Raw genomic sequence first — 22,248 nt, 5'->3', positions numbered from 1 at the left:
CTTAGTAAAAGCAGAATGTGAACATTATGCAAATCTTCTACATATTAAAACAGGTTTTGACAGATGTCACATGGAAGAGATTAGCTTCATTACTGAATTATAAGGCCTCGCCAAATGTGATCCAGAAACTCATTATAAATGGTACTGAACTAACAGGGAAACCACTTGCAGTTAATCTTAATATACCGTATTTACTCGCATAATGATCGCACTCGCGTAATGATCGCACCCCTGAATTTTGTCATCAAAATTCGCTTTTTTTTATTTCCCGTGTAATGATCGCACCCTGAACTTGCCGCAGCGATATGGCGGGTGCCAAGTCTAGCTAATAATGATCGCGCTTACCATCTGTCGAATGCTACGCAAACGACTCGTCTGCACGCACCAAACATTCTTAAGTAGATGCCTCATTTCATTACTTTCATCACTTTTTGCACTTCCATGGCAAAAAGACGTACAACCAAACTTGCCTTTATTATGGGTAGGCTTTATAATGGTTGTGGTCAACAAAAACAAAAAAGGCGCCTTTCGATTCTTTTTATCTGCACTCGTGAGCACGCAACAAATCGCGCGCGGCAATGATAGTAGCCACGTTTACACTGATACGTTAAAAGTGTACCCTATTCATACGCCGACGCTTTTAACACAGCTAAGATATTCGCCTACCCTTAGCGGAAACGTGCCGTGTTAGGATAATAGTGAAGACAGATGCCGCAGTTTCCGCAGCACGCCGGCCATGTTTCTATGTCACGGGCAGCTAAGCATGCCCATCTGTTTCTGTCCCCTCAAAGTGGACATGGCTACGTTATTGCCGCAAACTTGCCGATATTAACGATATTATTCATCACTGATACGGAAGAAACTGTTTCAATGCACGTAATGTACTCACGAGAAGAAAAAAAAAAGATCGCGTTCGGCGCGTTCGGCGTGCTCCGCCAGCCGCCATTTTTGTTTTGGTGTCCCGCACCCGCATCCCGCAGCAAACGCGGGACGAAAAAAAAAAATTTTTTTTTCTTGCGGGAAATTTAACCCGCGTAATGATCGCACCCCTGAATTTGCGTCAATTTTTCTGACAAAAAAGTGCGATCATTATGCGAGTAAATACGGTACAAGATACTGTTCACAACAACCTGGAAAACCTTCGATAAGCGAGGCTGAAGCCTAAATAACAGTAATAGCAACGATGTCGATGGTTTTAAAACTAAATGTCTTAAGTATATCGCTGATCTCCTTGCACCAGTTATAAAACATTTTTAATCTTGGTCTTAGTTAGTCAAGGTGTCTTTCCGCATAAAATGCAGCTTGCACAACTAACTGTTTATAAAAAGGGAAACAAAAATGACATGAACAATTACAGACCTATATCTATTCTACCTAAAGCATTCGAGAAAGTTACATTAAGTCACTTTAATAAATTTGAAGCGATACATAAGATAATAACTAACTCTCCGTATGACTTTCGGCAAGGGCTAAGTACAGAATTTGCCCTTCTAACACTAAAGGAACATATTTTAATGCATTTCGAGCAAGGTAATTTCGTACTTGGATTATTTCTGGACTTTTCCTAAGTGTTCAACCTCACTAGTCATGAAATATCTTGAAAATTTGAACGCTATGGTTATCGTGGCAAAGCCTTAAGTTTAATACAGTCTTACTTGGAACATCGGAAACAAATTGTTAAAATAGCTGACTCTATCCCCGAACAACTACAGGTTTCTAGTGGTGTGCCTCAGGGCAGTATTTTAAGCCCATTTCTGTTCAATATGTACATAAATGATATTACAAACGTTTCTTCTATAGCACAATTTATTATATACGCCGACGACACGAGCATTTTGCTAACAGAAAAAGATATAGAAGAATTATTTAACGGTGTAGAATCCACACTGCTTGCTTTAGAAGAATTGACTGAAAAAAACTGCCTGATGATCAATGTGTCCAAGACAAAATGCATATTGTCCAGGTCAAAGGAAGAAATATAACTGTCAATAGAAATATAACCTTACATTCTATTCGGATCAAATTTGTTTCTACGTTTAAAACATTAGGAGTAATTTTTCATCAAACTTTATCATGGGATCATCATATTAATAATCTAGCAACCAAACTCTCTCAAGTTATAGGCCTCACACACTGCAACCGTAGTATTCTGTCATGGAAGGTTATACTGGTAATCTATAACACTCTGTTTTTCTCAAGGTTAAACTACTGCCAATTAGTGTGGGCGTCTACAACGAAGGCAAATGTACAAAAGTTCCATACACTTAAAAAAAGGTTTATTCGTACAGTAGAAAATGTGCAGTTGTTTTCACACACACTAAATATTTCAAAGTACAACGTTATGCCTATTATAATGGTATACAATTACTGACTAAGTAAGCTTTATAAACAGGAAATAAATAATGGCGGCACAGTTTTAAAACCGTTAGCGAACCTACATAGTGACTCCCCTAGCCATGTCACCCATTACAACGAATATTGGAATGTAAAAACATACCGCACAACATATGGTCTTCAAGCACTGGAAAATCAGTTGCCAAGATTATTAAATAAGCTGAATAGAGAAAATATACAGCTGGAAATATATACATTTAAAGAACTCCGGAAATATTATACATGTATGTCCGAATGATCATGCCTTTGACTGTCCCTGACAATCTGCAATTACGGTACTTTTTTTTAATCCTTATCCCGTTATCCTTGTTCTCAACCTACTTCTGCTTTAATTAAGTCCTTTCTCCTTATTCCAAGCGACCATGTTTCCATTACCCACTTTTATTGTATAAGTGTGGATGTTATTTCCACCTGATGAGTGAATTGTATTTATGACTTGTAATTATGAGTTGTATTTTTGAATTGTATATTTTAAATTGTAATTTGAATTGTAGTGAGTGCTTTTTTTCTTGCCTTTGTATGAATTTTTTTTCTCTTTTTTAATTGGTTCAAGGTATTTGTTCTGTCACTACTTTCTGCCTTATATCACGATAATTTTTGCTTCTATTTATGGAAAATAGAATTCATTTATCAGAGTGTATTGTGTACTGTACTGTGTATTGTGTCTTTTTTTTTTCTTCTGATGTAAGCAATGCTGCTTTACTACTGTCAAGTGAGTGCATGGGGGCCTGCGGCTTTGTCAAGCTGTTATTTATGACAGCTTTTACTGCTGGCTTCCAGTGTCATGTACCTTACATGTGACACAAATAAAGGCATTATTCGCCTGAAAAAAAAAAAATAATAAGTGAGACAAGGGCAGTTCAAGAACAGTTCAAGGGCGTGTTACAGGTCCCCGAGCCCACAGGGGTACGTGCCATTGAGCTTGGACCCTTTGTGCACTAACACCAGGGTCAGCCCAGATGATGATTTGTTTTTGTCGACATCTTGGACACTCTTTTTTTCAGACCCTAGCCATAGGCAGCTTCGCTGTAAAAATAACTTTAGTTTTCTGCTGCACTGATGACAAACTAGAATAACAAAACAAAACAAACGTTATCACATATTACTGTATCATAATTTACCATAATGACCAGCTGACATTCTTTGATAATTTCCGCCGCACACTAGCGTGCTTTCTCACAGCCAAAGGGATGTCGCCAGTTTCAGTACAATAACCTTGCTGTACCTCGTCCTTGCACCACTATGACTTCTCTTCAAACGTTCCCGTGCAACCTGTATGATGTCACACACATTATATGCTCCCTGGCATGCAGTCGCAAGTGCCTTAAACATAGATGCTGGCACCTATAATGTCATGGCTGCCATGACCTGTCTTCAATTGTTGCATTCGCTTCTGGCACCAAGAAGCATGGTCTTCGAGGTTTGCTTTCAAGGTAACCGTCGCTGGGGGTGAGATTAGGACACCACCAAATGCTTGCATCCAATGCAGCATGAAAAAGCATAGCCTTTAAGATTGGTTAACTCCTGGTACTCAGGGAGAGCTGCTGTATGCAACCTATAGAGAAACTCAAGGAGCTTTTTCGATAATCCCTCCCTGGCAGTCTCGGACTGCCTGAAGCATTGATTTCAGCCAATGAGTGTTGTATAGGAGCCATCTCGGGCAGTCCTGGAAAGCCCAGGACGACAGGTCAAAGAGGCCCACTGACCATACGACATAATGTTTTCAGCTCCAGGATTTGCTTCTGTCGCTTGCAAAACACAAAAGCACGGCCTCTGAGACCTAACTTTTGGGGCTGTCACATCGAACAGGCCGTTGCAAGGTGTACAATTTAGATGCTACCTACACCAATTACCAAATGCAGCCAGAACGTAGCCAAGTCATCAACCAGTAAAGTAGCCAAAATTAGCCAATTTGGCGAGAAGTCGCCAAACCTGGCAACCCTGTTCCATTGCACTAAAGTAAGTGTGGCGGTGCACTGTTTCACGTGTAACACCACTTGTCAGTGCACTCACCCAGGAGACCACAAATGCCCGGGCAAAGTGGTTCTTGGTGTAGACCCGCTCCCGCAGCAGCGGCATGAAGGCCACCAGGTCGAACGACGAGCTCTCTGTCACAATATCCTGCACAGAGGAGGCAAGTCATGCTGTTGACCCCTCCTGGTTCAATTTGTCCAACGTCTCGGCAACCAGAGTCAGCAAACAAACGACACTCATGGTTTCAGTGACCTCCTCCACAACAGCTAGTGCACCTGCAGACTTGCAGCATTGACGGCACGTACGGTATCGGATTCTGTGTTCAAAAAAAAAAAAAATAATAATAAAGCTCCCTCAAATAAAGTGATATTTTTCACAAAGTGAGTTCAATATAATGAGAGTTTAGGCTGGAAGCAACTTTGCTCTGAGCTGCAACCAATCAGAAACAAAAAGGACACTCCATATGGCTGAGTAGAACCTCGTTGATACGTTCCCATTATGCATGTTTTCCCAGTGCCAATGTTCATAATCGAGAACACAACAGAAGACCCAATAGAGTTATGAACATTTTTTACAGGTTCATACATTCCCAGAAAACACGATATTTTGGCACCAACATTCAGTACGTAGCCAAACTGCGATTGTATGACACGTTTTCCGGTTACTAGAGCCCATTCAAACAAGAAAATGCGCGAGGCACGCACGATCAAGAACAGTATATAGCTACCCACCGTGGCAGTTTCACCGCTATACTCGCCCGCCTGTCCCACATGAAAATGCCGGCGTACACTCAGTTTCTCATTTTGGCATCAGTAAATCTTCTCCGGGGTTGTCGCACGTGGCTTTCACAGCTATAGCCACCAACTCTATTGGGATAAGCACCTGCACCTTGGCCTATCTGTTTCACAGCGCGTGGTGCCGTTGGAAGCCTAGCACACAATTTTAAAGGCGACAACCGAAACGTGCCACTGTTCGCTGCTGCAGACTGCGATCATATACATCTTGCGGCCGCTAGATCCCATGTGAACAACAAAAGGTGCGAGGCGCGCGTGTCAAGAACAGTATATAGCTGCCCGTCTCACATAAACATGATGGCACGCACAGTTTCTTATTCTGGTACCAACAAATATCCACCCGGGTCATTGCGTGCCGCATTTACAGCTACTGCCACTAAACCTATAGTGATAAGCATCCTCATCTATCTGTTTTACAGTGCGTGGTGCATAGTACCATTGGTAGCGTACTGCACACTTTTAGTAGGCGATAATCCAAACACGCCGCTGTTCCCTGCTGCAGGCGACGCATCACATTTCACTTCGCCACCATTTGGCATCGCCCACCTGCTTGATTTCGCTTCGGTTTCCTGTCGCCTTCTTAAAACAACATGCTATAGGAAAAAACAAAACGCCTCTCAGGCCACCAGAGCACCACCAGCTCGACGCGGGTCAGTGCCTCATGCTGTAACGATCCGTCAAATATGGCAGCGAAGACAGGTTTGCAATCACGGTCGTTGATGCACGCGAAACACTTATCAGCGCCGCATCAATCTACGCTAAACACGCGAACGAGGCGGAGGAAACCGCGATAGCCTTGGCTCTTCAAGCCACAAAAGGCCCGGCGTCCATTTTCTGCGACTCGCGCACGGCGGTCAGGGCTTTCTCGTCCGCTCTAGTTTGTAAACACGCAGCCGACATCGTTAACAGATGCTTTCGTATTATTAAGCAAGAAGAAACTGCAGGTTATACCATAGCATGGTTCCCGGTCCACATGGACGACGTAACTAACCGAGCGGGTTCCAATCCTAACGAGCGGGCCAACTGCCTGGCGCGTGAATTCACGAACCGCACCCAAGCTAGCGGTCCGGCTCTCCGCAGGATTGCCCCTTCAAAGATAAACTTACAACCTTTCACGAAATTACGTCACATTACAGACACAGCAGGAGAAAGTTCCCTCCCCCCAGCCCGAAACTGAACAGGGCTCAGGCTGTTACTTTCAGGCTTTTACAGACGAGATCGTACCTCACCCCGAGAGCGCTTAGTTGGATAGACCCGAACTTTCCGCAATCATGCTCCAAATGCGGTCACGCGTGCTGCTCCTTCGACCACATGCTCTGGCTGTGCCCGTACAACGCGGGCTCCGACTTTCATAACCAGTCCAAGTGGGACGCCTTGCTGAAGAGCTCGGATTTCCCAAACCAACTACAGGCCGTCTAGAGGGCCCGCGACGTCGCGGAGAGTCACCATCTCCCTGTCCCGTCGTGGGCGGAGCCACCAACTTGATCGGAGAACCTTCGATTCCCCCAACCAAGTTCCTCAGGACACTCTAATAAAGTTCTTGTCACTGTCACTGTCAAATTCTTTTTTACTTCTGATCGTACATTTTCCCTGTTAGTAAGTTTTTTCTCGCAGTCTTTTTTGAAATGTATGAATAAGGTTCTACTGTACAGTGATTTCTTGCGTTTCGCTACACTACTGCTGCAGCAAGGCATGCCAGTAGCAGCAATCATTAGCATGCTGAAGGGCGACCATATTAAGTGTGCGGTATTTGTACAATAATAAATCCACTTGCCACCCTCTCGAGGTTGAAAGGCAGGGAGGTGAGAATAGTCCCCTGTATTCAGAAATGCACCTTAACTTGAAGCCCATACTTGACTTGGTCAAGCCCGACTCAAGATAAAGATAACACCTGACGTGAGTGTGCCCAAAATGCTTATCACTTTCCTACGGCATGTTGATGTTAAGCATTAATTTGAGCCGGACTTTACTGATTTCAAAACAACACATCAGAGAAAGAGAGAAGGGAGGGAGGAAAGGCAGGGAGGTTAACCAGACTGAGTCTGGTTAACCTTTATTATAGACTTCGTTATACAGTCAATCCTCGTTACAATGGACCCTGATAATCTGACAAAAAACGTCCATTTTATCCGAAGACCATAATGTTCAAGAAATTCCGAAATTTTTATCGTGATGCCTACCAACTTTATTGCAAAGAGAGAGTGACGAATGTCCAAAGTAAAAAACAAACAAAAAAAGTCGCAGTTTCACCCGAAAGGCGAAGGATCGATTGCGATAGCAAATTAAGCAAGATAAGCATGGCAGCAGCAGCAAGCGAGCGAATTGACCTTCGTGCTGTCTCTCGCTTCAACGCGAACTAAATGTCCAGAGCACAGCACATACGAAGCTACCGGCACTGGGCACAATTTTTCCCCATCGCAGATCGCTTTCAAGATAAGGTGCCCGCGTGGCCGCGCCATTAACAGCAGCCACCAGAGTAGAACCCCCCCGCCTCTTTCATTTGCCTTGCCCCCCCTCGTGCCTCGCGTGCGATAGACGGTGCGCTTCCGCCCCGCTTTCCTCCCTCCCTTGCACGCAAGATAATAGAGAGATATAGCTTAGCGAGCCAGTGGGCGCAGCGGGCCAGCGTAAATGCCAGTGCGCATGCGTGGTACAAGTGCAGTGGCATCTACGCTGGGCCCGTCACTGAGTCATAACTCTGCATTGAGCTGCGATCGTTGGCTGACCCTCGCGTCAGTTGCCAGCCTGTGTCGACATGGCAAAAATCCGTTTTATGCACCCGATTTTGACAAAAATTGCCGCAAATTACGTCCGCTGTAGCCGGTAGTCCGTTGTAGCGCAGTCCGTTAAAAGTAAACTTCGTTGCACTGATAAAATAGGTAGAACAAACTAAGGCTGAAATATAGTCTGTTATGTCCAAAAGTCTGTTGTATGCGGGTCTATTGTAACGAGCGTAGACTGCATCTGTTACTTCATCATACCGACCATTTCCCTTTACTGCAATGTATGCCCAATGGTGTGCACAACTTTAAACATGGAAAGAAGACTACGGCTCCGCAGCCCACCAAACCGCTACACAGCCGTGTATGTGATGAAATTTGAATAATATTGTCTGAAAATTTTATCAGTGGATACAGCATCTATCAGTGATATCTACCGCATCATATCAGTGGATTTTACCGCATCTTGCGGATAATACACACTACGGATACAGGCAACATGCCTTATTGGGTTATGAGGATCTGTTGTAATGAGGTTCCACAGTATGTTTCCTGTTTTTCCAGAGTATAATGAGTTAAAAAAAAACATACCACACATAATACACTCTTATGCCTTAAGGCTTCAGGTGTTAAACCATGCAACATGAATTTGTGCTCCTCCAACCTTGAGAAGGCGATCGAGGAGCTCCGAGCCATTCTTGACATTCTGGTCAGAATCAGCAGCCAGCTAATGTGCAAAGGGAGAAACCAGGGCGAATAAAAAATTTTAGTGGCATGACACGATTCAATGCAGTACAACTTAGACATACAGCTTCGACTTCATTTACTTAACACATCATCACAGCACAGAAATGCACTACAGCAGGGAGTAGAACATAAAACCATGTAATCACATTTCAAAACAGAAGCATTTTTAAAGATAATGAGAAGAAGAGACAGCAAGAAGTGATTTTAAATGCACAAAACAACAAGAGCCAAACGTAAAGACACGGATGCAGCTGAACATCAAGAAGACGAACAGAGCTAGTATATCGTGAAACCATTGCGGCTCAGAAAAAAAGAGCATGAAATACTAACACAAGCAAACATTTGAAGGTGACGGCAACAGTGGAAGTTTTAAGCTTTATTCCGTACAGGCAATCCAGCCTTGAATAGTCACTGCCTACACTAGACGAGCAAGCAGACGTGCACTGAAATACCCCATTTGCATGATTCTACTGCACTCCCAATGCAACGCAGTTATTTTACCGCCAAAATGCCAAAAAAAATTACTTGGTGCCGATTCTACCCCGCACATCAAGTAACGAAACCTGAGTCGACGCGTAACATATTGAAACGATCTCATGGAACATACAAAAGCGCACAGACACGCACACAGCTGAACCTTAGCAGCTAGTCACTATCAAAGTCCGATGACACCTCCTTTTCCGTGTCTCCCGACCATAGAGAGTCATCTTCGCTTCTATGTAATGCATTGGAAGTTCCTTTGTCACTGCTAATTGTCGACTCATGTCTCAGGAACGCCTAAAACATGCAACCCTACACGGCTGCCCTGTTCTTCTGTCAGAAGGGTTACCTTACGTTTCAGTGATGCCTTGTAATGAAAACGTTTTTTTTTTTCCATCCTGCCACTAGACTACCTCCACGAAGGCAGCTGAGCAGAAGCGCTACGACAGGCATACAGCAAACTGGAAAATGGCGACCGCAAGCCAAGGCATAAAACAACATCTGTTCGATAGCAATATGGCTACCTACCTTGCAATTAGGTTTTCTTTTCTTTAGTTTCGATATTGTTTTTGATTCTGAGTAGAAATGGTTCTGATTCTAACACGCACGTGAATTTGAATGCACTTCTTATTTAAAATACATGAGTGTTAGAATCATGCAAATACGACACTCATTTTCAGGCTCCCATTTTCAGCCACGTGCTCTGAGAAACAAAAATTTCTCAGAGCACGTGGCTTTCAAACATTCATTCTAGACTGTACTACATCAAAAATAACATGACTAAAAAACGAAATGTTATCTGCATTTGCAGATTTACATTCAAGAACATAGCTTTCCTCCACAGCTTTTCACACTTTTCAATCGCCTCTAAGCTATGTCTTCGCATTTACTCTGCTACCGCAGCCAATTAACCCTTTGAAGGTCAATGACGTAAACATACGGTGCTGCGAAAAAGTCCAAAATGGTCGATGCCATATATTTATGGTGCCGTCTGTACATTTAAAACGCACGCTGATTTCCCAACTCTTTCTTTTCTGGCATGTGCTGCCACTATGTGGGAATACAGGGAATTTTTTTCTCTCGCCTCCCTTTCTTGGTTTTCGTTGCACGATTTGTTTTAGAGCTAGTTTTCTCCGGCGCGTCTATATGCTACCGCTCGCGTATGCTACCGCTCGCATATTAGCACGCAAGCGGTACCATATAGCGCTCGCGCTCACAACACTGATGGCTACCACGTTAATAATCGCTCAAAGGGCGACCGCCTGTTTCTCGCTCGTTTAGTGCTCACAGGGATGTGCATAAGAAAGATGCCGCTGTGCATGCGTTTCCTTTTCTTTTTTTGGAGACTCGCGAAAACTAATTGCCTCTGGTTGGCATGAAGATTACCGGAAGTTTGTCACACGTTTTGCTTTTTTGACGGGCACACAACCAGTTTTCTTGAGTGCGCTCACCTACACAGTTCAATCATGCTATGGACATAAATATTAGTGTAAGAGCCGGAACATTTGACACTTGCAAAATATTCTCGTGTGCGCATTTTCTAAGCCTGATGAGCATCAAATGCACCAAATTTTTAATTCTCACAAGTAAATTTTTTAAAATTGTTGTTATTCATGAATAAACAGTATATATATATATATATATATATATATATATATATATATATACCAAAGAAAAATATATTTTTCTCACTTTACAGTCACCCTAGAAAAATTACAGAAAATTTTTTTCGGCAGGATTGGAACCTGCAATAAAAAAGATCAGCCCTGGGCGGTCGCATATGGCGAAAAAAATCTACCCTCAAAGGGTTAAGCGATAGCGCATACTGAAACCCCGGGAACTGAACTCTGCAGCCATGGCTCGATAATGTCACTGCTTGCCCCGACCACTCGAGGCACATTACTTGCTCTCCACCCACTTTCCTCTTCTCGGTGCTGCCTTTCTCGCTGTCCCCACCCTCCTTTTCGTAGTCAAAGCATCACCACTACTCTAACAACCACAGCATGTACTGCAGCATCTAATCCCATCCGACTCCACACTTAGGAAAGCTTTGCCTCAAAAAGAAAGTGAGGCACTTTTGCAGGAACCTCCCGTTTCCCCATCCTGGCGACAGCGGCACACCTTGCTGAGGCAGTCAAAGATGTCATTGAAGTTGGGGAGGACGGCGCCACGTGCAACCTTGACGACATTGTAGAGTGCCTCACAGGCGTAGTACCGGACACGACTCTCGGAGTCGCTCAGGCAGGCCAGGATTGGCTTGACCAGCTCGTCCACGTACAGCGCCGAGTCCTGCGAGCAGGTGCATGCACCAGCAGCATGCAGTGTGGTGAGACAGAGATTTGCTTCCCAAGCAGTTTTGACATTTTCTGTATAGATGCATTCATTCCCTCGAAGTACTTGACTGTCTACTACCCAACCACGGACACCTAAAAATCCAGTTTTTCCCCATGCATAGAAGACTGTGGGAAATCCAAGAATCATTATCCACTTATTTGAACTCATTTTTCAATTGCACTTGTTGGCATTGTGTCCTCATCACTTCAAATTTGGTTCATAATTGCCACACATATTTTTCCGGTGCCTTACAAGTACACAAAGCTTTGAAAAAAAAAACGGACCGTTCTACGTGAACAAGGCAGTGCATTTTGTTCGGAATCTTGTTGAGAAACCACCAGTAATCTTTTAGTCCCTGACATCAAATTACTTAATTAAAAATAATTATCTCGCTTTTTGATTGCTGCTCTAGTTGTCCAGATGTCAATTAGGTAGTAGTATAGAATCGTATGAGACATCAAAACTATATGTTCCCAGCAAGTTAGACATCATGCATACATTTTTTTTATTTTTGGCAAACAGAGATAAGCCCTTGAAGTATGAAAAATACTGTGACTAGGCACACAATGCACATGGGGTAGCAGCACCATCAAACAGTCACCTTGGGAAATTTGTGGTTCATCTGAGGCTTGCCACTAAGGACAGCATACTTAAAATAACATAAAAGGAAGACATGCTTGCAAAGAAACCCAGTGCAAATATAACAGTATACACAAGTGATACTGGACAAAACAATTAGTGCATGTAGTAGGAAAAATTTGCACTTGTTACAAATGTTGTGTCTCTGTAACCTGTGCATTTAGAAAATTTTGACATGGTATCCCTATAACTCATGGGCTTTCTCTCTTCAGCAGAAAAATCAGAGTTATGGATCAGCAGGTTTACGGGACAGTGGGCCCAGCAGACAAGTGGAGACGACAGCGAAGTGTCACACGAAAGTAACAGTTTTTAGCTCAGCGATCACTCGCTCGGTTGAGCGGAGTGCTTTGCTGCACCACCTATCAAACAAGGTTGGAGTTATGCTGTGAAAAGATCAGCATGCTGGCTTCAGGTTCTCGATCGCGGTCATCCACTTTATATCCTCGCCAAACAGCCTCATTGCTGAAACCTCTGGAAGGGGAGAGGATACAACTGGGCAGAGGATACCAGTGAGTGAGCAGCCCACTCTGCAAAAAACGCTGGCTGCCCCCAGCATAGTGCACATGCGTAGTGGTGTCTCCACTTGCCCACTGGCCCATAAACCCGCTGAACTATAACTTTCTAATAAGCTATAACAGCATGCAGGAAACACCTCATTCTGACCTCTCAAGATTTCTACAACTGCCTAATTACCATTCCAACCATTAGAACGAATAAAGCTTAGCCGATTATTTTTCACTAAAATTTACTTTCAGCTTCTCAACTAGAGTTCACTCCGAACAACATACACTTCGTTCTCTTAGCTTAGAGTGATCCGCATATTTTAAAGCTTTGTGTATGACAGTCAGCACGCCCTGTGTATTAATCCATGTGTTACTACAAACTACAACTTGTTCTGTTAGCACTATGCTCCCGCTCAGCTACATTACTTCAGTAAACATTTTTGACCTCATATTGCCCAGCCTCGCAATAGCTTCTTCCATGGAGCTGTAGTACACATGAATAATAAAACAGCAGCTCAGTTCGTCCACAGAACCTTTCAACCTCAAAACAGATGGCTTGAGCTTGTGTTCTATATGTGCCTCTCCACTGCTGCTGCTGGCAGGATTCCAAGAAGAAGCACGCATAGGCTTTCGTATGAATTTTCAGCTGCAAGGTGTAATATTTCTCCAACGTTTAATACCTTGCACAAATGATTGTAACTGTGTGATCTACATACCACGCTCATCTGTTAGCAATGCCCAAGGAGCCCCTTAATGTTTCCTTGTAAGCCAACCAGAAAGTGGAATGACCTTTCAGATTTTGTTCGACTAAAACTAAGCCAGTTCGATGAATTTCCAAAAAGTACGCATGAAAATGAAGGGGGGAAATGATTTTCTTCAAAAAATTTCCTTCCACTGCTTCTTTTTCTACATATAGAAGCAACAAAATTTTCAGCATTCAATTAGAAAATTTTCCTATGAGAACACCCATAAAAAATTTGTGCTGTACAGATAATCTGAGAAAACTTCAGAGCAAAGTTGCACACATCAATGAACACACTTCTCAGCTGACCTTGCCTAGGGCAATGGCCATGGCAGCAAGCCCAATGAGACCTCCCTTGCGGCTGTTGGGATTGTGTGCCAGGGTAAAGTCCTGGCCGAGGAGCTTGAGCAGCTTACGGATCTGCATCACGTTGTCCTTGCTCATGAAGTCCTTAACCATCCTGCACGAAAAACCAATATTGTCCCATGACTGTGTTGTTCTGAATGTCAAAAGAAGCCTTCATCAAGCACCCTCTTGTGGCCATGCCCTGGCCTCAGCTAGATCAGATGATGTCACATGCATGCAGTTGACCTTCATGACAGGAGACTAGAATTTGATGCTTCGCTTGATGGTCACTCCACTGAGCTCTACCAATGTAGATTGCTGAAGCCAGCCTGCATTTGTATAAAATATGATCATACATGGTCTTTTCGCCACAAAAATCACCAAAGGCGTAGGAATGTTGGTGTTGATTACCTTAACAAAGAAAATTAGATTTGCAGTTGGACTGGAGATTACCTAGGGACACCTGCACAAGCATTACTGTTTTTTCACAATTATTTCATGCATAAGTCGAACTCAGCATTAAAAATTTAGTTGGTTGTTTAGCAATATGTTGTTTCTTTTTTTCATCATCTTCACTTTGTTACGCCTCTAATACCTCTGTCACACAGCACGTGTAATGTCATTCACAGTAAATTACATTCATACCGAATATCACTGTGGCCTTGCTTTCCCTGTCTACACGGGTATACAAAATGGCATTCGCAATCGATGGCAATGTTTATCAGCACCTTGCACACGCAGGCACTCTGCAATCGACCTACACACCTTAAGGTTGCACTTCACCCTGTGCAAGTAGGTGAAGTGGTCTTCCCATACTTTCAGCAGTGCGCGCGTCTCGTCGTCGTTTCAATGTGCTTTTCGCTTTTCATTCTCCCCTGACAAAGCTGCAGAGTGGGCTTCCGTGGTTGGTGTATGGGCTTTAGCACGGCACCACTTTGAAAACAATACGCAGCAATGAAAAAAAAAAAACAGACGAGCATTCGTAAACATGACCGAAAAGAAGGTGCCAACGTCCAGTCGGAGACTCGGTACAAGAATATATTTGCACAAACTACTTCAACTATCGTGCTGTATGTCATAAAATTATTTAAAAAAAAGTTCATAAAAGCAATTATTACAACCTTTACTCTGATTACACTTAATTTTCAATTATTGATTTCGTAAGCTTTTGTGAAGTCCCCGTCATCGAGATTAAACAAGTTGCATTTGCATGAGTTCGGGAAACTCATTCAACTGGCGAATGCCATTAGCTGTGAATGTCACTCACTATGCCAGTGTAGAAGCAACAGAAATGGCATTAATACGTAATCTCATTAGCTGAAAATGACATTACACATGCCATGTGACAGGGGTATAAGTTAGCTCCCGACCATCTTGGTATGCTCAATGTTTATATATAAACACATTAGTATTTTTTATTTAGGAGTGCTCAGTCTGACACCAAATTCAGTAGACAGCCCAGAAATGAGTCATACTTTTTTTACAGTTCTATCTTGACCACACAGCCTGCCTACTTAAAAAAGTGCTTTTGTTCTTGAGACTATTGTTGGGACGATGCGCGACGAGCACTGCTGCGAAATGTGCGTATAGCTTTCACTTTGTCATCGTCAGAAAAAGAAATGGCAGGTGACATAACAGCGGTTAATGTGCCACTCAAGAGAGAGAGAGAGAGAAAAAAAACATTTATTCGGACCATCGAGGTGGTTGCTCTTGATGTCGAGTCGGTGGTGTCCTCATTCCAGGACTCCACTGGCCATGGCTGCTCGACGTACTTGCTGGACGAGAGCTTCTTGTCCCGCCAGGGTATCGCCGGTCAGCTGTACCTCCCTCCGCTCAAACGACGTGCTAGGTGTCTTTAAGTGTTGAGGTTTGCCCCCACACCCCCACGAGATGTGAAAGAGTGTAGGGCGTGTGTCGCCGCACCAGGGGCAGATGCCGCGATATGTATGTGGGAACATTTTACTGTATCTGTGTAGGTTTGGAAATGTGTTGGTCTGAATAAGTCGGAGAGCTACGGCATCTTCAGTGCTGAGCTTTTTGTGAGGCAGAGGATAAATCCTGCGGTTGAGTCGCTGGATCTCGACAGCCGCAGTAATTGGATGGCAGGGGCATGAAAATAAAGGGCATGCTTAAGAGAGCATGCCAACTATAATTCATCATGCTTAGCAGTTTGGCAAAAACTTCTGAAAAACAGGCGCTCACAAACAGCACGAGATCTTGCCGAGACCTCGCCAATGGCCTACACGTAGGAAGTGCACAGGTCCAGTGGAGTACTTATTTGGCATTTTAATGAGGGTATGTTAGGAAAACTTGGAGAAAACAGTGGTAGCTTAAGAAAAATGTTGACTGACTGTGGAGAGAAAGAACCAGGAAACTAACTAGTAAATATCAAATTAATGGCGTGGACAGCAGTGTACTTATAATGTATCTGTAATAGAGAAAGGTGAATGAATCGGCAGTGGAGAATACTGAAAGGTGGCTGGAATATTGATGACACCAAGGTATAGGGAATACATAAAATGAAAGGGCACTACATTTCAGGGCAATAACTTACTCCAGGATTTGACGGTTCGTCAACAAGAATCACATATCTTAGGCGATGAAATTTGACACAGCACAAAGCTGAAAATTGTGAGCATGGACAGGATGCATATATGTTGCGTCCATCCAACTTAAGGACAGCAGGCACATTTAGGACCCGTACTTAATGTGGAACACTCAAATACCCTATTATCAGAGGCTTGAATTTTGAAATTTCAAAATGTGCCCCAGAGTGAATGTTACATTGCCCCCATACAGACTTCAAAAAGTGCATTAAAGAAACAAAAGAAAACAGTGTAAGGGTCTGTGCTATGCCTGTTTTAATTGGTGTCTGAAATTATTTTTGTCAGAGTACCTCTCGCAAAATGCTTTCCTGCAAAATTTTTCTGCCAGCATGAAAAATAAAGACCTACAAGCGCTTACACAATGCCCTCCTTTGAAGCTGCAGCATTCCCCCTCAACTTCTATTCCATGTGGCCACGGCTACGTCCTGCCTCCTTGGGCACAATATCACGTGGTGAATGTTGTCGATTTCTGGTTGTGTTGAACTGAGCATGCTCCCTCGCTTCTTACCAACACATTTTTTCTCATTGATCATCATCAGCCTATATATACGTCCACTGCAGGACGAAGGCCTCTCCCAGCAACCTTCAATAAACCGCCTTGTGCCAGCTTGTTCCACCTTATGCCTGCAAACTTATTAATTTCACATAACTACCTACTTTCCTGCAGTCCTCGACTGCGCTTCCCTTCGCTTGGATAAACGGTTATCTACCCTACACATTAAATGGCCTGCCCAACTCCATTCTTTCTTTCTTTCTGTTAATGTCAACTGGAATATTGGCTACCCTCATTTGTCCTCTCTAGTCCACACTGCTGCCTACCTGTCTCCTAACGTTACGTCAAACTTTTTTATTCCACCGCTTGTTGCGCGCTCCTACAAATTTCCTCAAGTTTCTTTCTTAACCTCCCATTTTCTGCCCCATATGTTAGTACAGGTATAATGAGATGATTGTACACTTTTTTTCAAGGATAGCAGTAAGTTTCCTGTCGTGACTTTGGTAATGCCTGCCGTATGGACTCCAATCAATTCTGATTCTTCTGAAAATTTCTATCTCATGGCATTTCCATCGATGATTCGCAGTCAGCCTCTAGAAACTGTGCAAGAGGAGGTTTATCAAGGTCAATTACTCACAGGGTACCCTGATCATGAGAAGGAAAAAAGCTTTTTCTTCTTTTTGTTATTGCAGTGATAATGACCCTGAAATAAAGTTTATGCGCAACGCTCACATTTTCTACAGCATGCAGTCACTATCGTTTACTCCCTGCACGCATCGGCGATGCAGGAAGGTGAGCGCAGTACAGCTATATTATCAGTCATGTTTCTGCTGCCAGAAGGAGCCATTTTCTCCACCTATATTCATGGCGACATAACTCCTCTACATCCCACCAGTGGGGGTTGCCACTCTGCTTTCATTTACCTTTGTTGAGTTCTTCCTTACCCCTCACCTTTAAATGTGCCACGCCATGAAACCCAGCGTTTTGGAGCAAACTCTTGTTCCACACCTTCCCTTGAGCATGCGCACATATGCATGTGCACAGACAACAGCTGTAGCTGACGATTTGCATTCTCAGGCGGAAGGAGAAATTTGAAGAAATGTCTACACTTACTTGTGTTTTGCTTTTTACAGGTACTGAGATTACTACGCATACATATGCTATTACAGAGAAGCTTAATGGAGCAGCACGCTTTATGTATTCTTACGAAATCAAGTGGGAAGCCAGTCCGATTGCTCGCTCAAGTGACCTCACTCGCCCGTTCTACGTAGAATGGCCAGACAGCTGGAAACTCTGGAAGTGATACTGCTGTGATCTGTAGCGATGCAGATGTTTAAAGCCTAATAATAAATTGTATGGTTTGCATAGGGCACCTACAATCGGCTCTTAATGATCACAAGCACCCAACCTATTGGCTCGGTGCAATTGTACAAAACTGTCAAGACTGTTTCTGGGTTCCTTTAAGCTGATTAATTATATACTCCTTTACACTTAGTTTTTGTTGATCCTGCTTCTCGTTTACAATATGCTAGTGCTGTACAGCATACTACTGCCTCATAAAAATTAAAGCAGACTGGCATTTTCCAGTTACTACAGCTTGAAAATGTGGAGTTTCCAAATGGCACTGTGAATCTGGTCTTACTAGAAAATGAGTCAACAAAAACCTTTTCTTAGGATAAGCTTTAATTACAGTTATTTGCAAGCCTTCAGTGGGTCTAGGTGTCTGTGGATTTTGCTACAAGAGTAACTTGTATCTTAAGATACACCATACTTGAAGCGTAGTATTAGAAATACATACTCATACAAGTTTCGCCCATTGTGTCGGCAATAGATAAAGATATACACAAAGAATATCTTAGCATAGTAACTAAGATACATTTATCTTTGATGCTGCCCAGCCACTTTTTTTCACCTTTCAGATCATGTTGGGGCTGTATGCAAAAGACGTGGGTAGATTTAGCGCGTTTAGGAATGTACTACATCATTTTAGGCGCCTGGTGTCATCCACTTGGCAGCTAGAGATTCTTCCAATACACCAGGAGAATTTACGATAAAGCGTCTTGATTATAGTAAGTGAACCGCGGTTGGTAGTAAACTGTAGCATATCTAATTGTGCGCCAGAGTGATGACAGCCGAGGAACCTGTTAGTTCCATGTGTTTTGCAAACGCTGCCAAAAAGCTGTACCAATCTAAACTTACTTGATTGTTTTTTTTTTGTATCATCTAGCGTATATTTTTTGTTCATTGCATGTGTTTGTGATAACTTAATTGTTTTAAGTTCCATTACTAGGAAGTAGACATGTACTAAATTTTGTACCTGCTGATATATGCATATTCACTATCGGCCCACACTAGCCTTTGGCTACGGGCCCAACAGTTTTTTGTGCAATTCATGTAACAATGAGAAATAGACGAATGAATGAATGAACCTAGAACGTGAGTGTAATGCCCGGAAACTCACGCAGAGTCAATTTTGCGCTTAGCGGCACTACTCGTTGGCAAACGCAGTAGTGACACTAATCAGCCTAACTGCTACAATCAAGCAATAGTACTGCGACAATGCATGTTCTTCCCGATCTGCTGAACTTTGGAATATATTATCATTACGATGCCATTGTCACACATCGATTTCGCGGTATGATGCCCGGCTACAAAAACTGTAGAAGAACCACACTGTGCCTCCTTCGCTTTTTCCCAAATAACAATTACTGCGTAACCATCGCGCGAATGTTCTTTTTGAGCACGCAAACAGCAGTGAGCTACGGTGATCGTGGGTCCTTGGGCAGCATGATCAAGCGACACTCCGACTAATTGATGATAGGCAAAACAGACTTGGGACTTTCATACTACGGCTGTGCGCTCCTCACATCCTGACATCAAATAACATCGAAGGAAACCGCTGCCTGAAGAAGCTAAACGAGAAGCACTGGTGCTACCGACGAGCAACTCCCATATTTCTACCGCGCTCGCAACTCACTTCTCAATCTCCAGTGCTGCTGTCTTGCGCTTCTCGTACAGCTTGTCGTTCAAGGCCCTCACGCAGGCCGCGCTCAGCGGTGCAAAGTCTTTTTCTGTCAAGTTAGCCATCGCGAATGAAACTTGGGAGCGCTGCTCACGCGCGTTCCATGGGAGCCATGACACCCACGAGCCATTCCGAAAGTCTAGAGCCGGATTGACTTGGATAGTAACATCTTTTTTTTGTTAGCTTCGAACATTAGTAAAACACGGTAGCAAAACAAATCAAGATGTGTTATAAAATTATCAACGTTTTTATTACGTGTTGTTGAATGCGACAAAATTTTGCTTATCTTGCTTGAGTTCCGAGATTTCAGTGTTCCGCTGTTGCACAGCGCGTTGGGCATGAATCTCAAAGGCTATGTTTTAGACATACTCACAGACCAGTGGACCGTCCTCCATGAAATGTGTAGTGAATGTAGGAGCCTTCTATTGAAGTTAATTTAAAGCGTCACAGTCGAATCTCTAAAATATGGCCGTCATAGCTTAAAATTGTTTCCAGCGCCTGCAGTAGCCTGAAAGAGGAGCTTCAAGACTTGCTTTTGCCATTATGAGGCAGAAGTTTCCCAGGAGAGTGACGCGCACGGAGGAAGGAAACTAAGGAGAGGCCCTACCCCCTCCGCGCGCTAGGAGAAAAGTGTGGCGGAAATGACGTAGTAGGTTCTCATATTTTTTTTTGTATGGTCACGCCTTTTGGGCCACAATGGCGGCGTTGTTATGGTTTTGAGCGCTCACACGTGTTCCTCTGGTAGGTTTCGGGCCGTGGCAAAGGCGCTGAGTGGGCGGGTTTGCGTTAGTCACCGTGTCTTGTTGTGCTGTGTTACCTGCACCGTGCTCTGCCAGATGTTGCGCGAGCGCGCGCGACACCACGCGCAGCGCGGCGTGGTTTCGCGAACGATGTAAACAAGAGAGGAGGGTGGCCCAAAAGGCGGAGCATCACCATGAGCAACGCCAAATTCCGGCTTCACTTTTGCTTCACAAAGAGTGACGTCAGGGCCCCTCCTTAGTTTCCTTCCTCCGTGGTGACGCGGCAGCAGCGGCCGTTCTTTAGGGATCAACGCCGACGTGTAGCAAGTTGCAAATGAATGTGCAGATCCCTAGATGTACGTTGTACTTCGCAACGTTTTTAGATTCCTTTCAGTTTAAAAGCTCCCCCGAGCCGCGCGATGGAAGATGACCCCCTTCCGTTTCCACTCACCACGCGGCGCTGCTGTCGCTATCGGTCCGAAGCACTCTTGCTCGGCAGCTGTTGCGAGAGCTTTCTCCGCCGGCCGGCCGGCCTTTTCTTAGCTGTCACGCTGAAACTTCAGCCTCATGGTTTAAGAACTACGGGTAAAATAAAGAGCAGCCTAATGCAAGGTCACGAAGAACTGATCGTTTAATTTCTTCGCGCTTTGTTTATCGCACGGATTTCCGACGTTTACTCCGAACATTTTATATAGCGTTTGTTGGAATAACGCTAGCTTATTTGGAAGAATGCACAAAACAGTAAGGAAAAGCTATAATTAGCGATGTTCTGTTCCGTTTCTAGACCAGAGTCACGAAATTCCGCGCTCTGTTGGCGACGCATGGAGCACCGCACAGACTATATATAGAGCAGGGTTTTACCTGTTAACTTTTAGAATGGTAATTTCAGTCAACAAAAACAAGCATTAAATGAAGACAAAATTAGTCGAAAGCATGGAGGGAATAGCTAAAGAGCTTTTTTATTTGCAATGGCGGCCTTTTCTCTTTTCCAGCCGGCGATTCACGTCTCGCATAAAAATGCACGCGAGATCGCAATGACGAAATGCCGCATATCTTGCATGTAAAAGTGGCCATAGGCTCTGCACATCCAAGTCGAGCAGGTTTAGCAACGCCACCTCGTCTAGCACGTCCCAAAAGATATCCCCCCAAAACAGACTTTCTCTTAAGGAAATAGAAACTGCTTTGTTTGCAGCATTTGTAAACTGTAGCATGTCTTTGGTGGGATGCTTTAGGCATGCACCCTTGCTTGAAGTTCTTGTGCACCGTAAGGAATGAGTCACTGCCAACAACTGGCACTGGAAAGCTGATATATCGTCCATGCAGGTAGGGCAATTAAGTTGAGCTCTTGAAGAATTTGTGCACCACACATATTTTTTAATTATTATTGAAATGAATATTAGAAGAGGTTCGCGCCTTTATGACGCCACCGCCTACTCCTTGTCACTCGGCAAAGGAAACAAATATGCGCAAAAAGGGAGAATTATGACACAAAATATGGCACTCAGTAGAACACCAGATGTATAAAAACTACACAGTCTAACAGTACATGAATCGCAAAGTTTTGTGCATGAGTTCAGTACACACTAGCATATATAGACAGATAATTTGAGTAGCCAAATCACACAACACGTGTAATTAAACTGCAAGCACAGACCACAATCACACACTGCGTAAAATCACGATCACCATATAAATCGGTTTTTAACCATGAACAA

At 43.6% G+C, this 22,248-nt stretch overlaps 1 protein-coding gene across 3 annotated transcripts in view; it reads right to left on the bottom strand.

Moving 5' to 3' along the window:
• LOC126534009 (protein VAC14 homolog) overlaps window positions 1-19,919 on the bottom strand; it is an 82,060-nt gene extending 62,141 nt beyond the window's left edge. For 2 of the 3 annotated variants that reach the window (XM_050181221.3, XM_055072583.2), the window contains exons 1-5: window positions 19,749-19,919; window positions 13,637-13,787; window positions 11,231-11,398; window positions 8,547-8,609; window positions 4,408-4,515 (exon numbers count right to left, since the gene is read on the bottom strand). In XM_050181221.3, coding sequence (XP_050037178.1) covers window positions 4,408-4,515; window positions 8,547-8,609; window positions 11,231-11,398; window positions 13,637-13,787; window positions 19,749-19,858 — 600 coding nt within the window. In that variant the 5' untranslated portion in view covers window positions 19,859-19,919. Of the gene's footprint in view, window positions 1-4,407; window positions 4,516-8,546; window positions 8,610-11,230; window positions 11,399-13,636; window positions 13,788-15,365; window positions 15,466-19,748 lie in introns of those variants that run through there. The other variant, XM_055072582.2, reaches the window with a different exon arrangement.
• Between the last annotated feature and the right edge of the window lie 2,329 nt (window positions 19,920-22,248).

The sequence above is a fragment of the Dermacentor andersoni genome, chromosome 7 (genome assembly GCF_023375885.2).
Source record: "Dermacentor andersoni chromosome 7, qqDerAnde1_hic_scaffold, whole genome shotgun sequence".
In the NCBI taxonomy this organism is placed as follows: Eukaryota; Metazoa; Arthropoda; class Arachnida; order Ixodida; family Ixodidae; genus Dermacentor; species Dermacentor andersoni.
The sequence above is the reverse complement of the archived record's forward strand: the minus strand, read 5'-3'. Positions and strand labels throughout refer to the sequence as shown.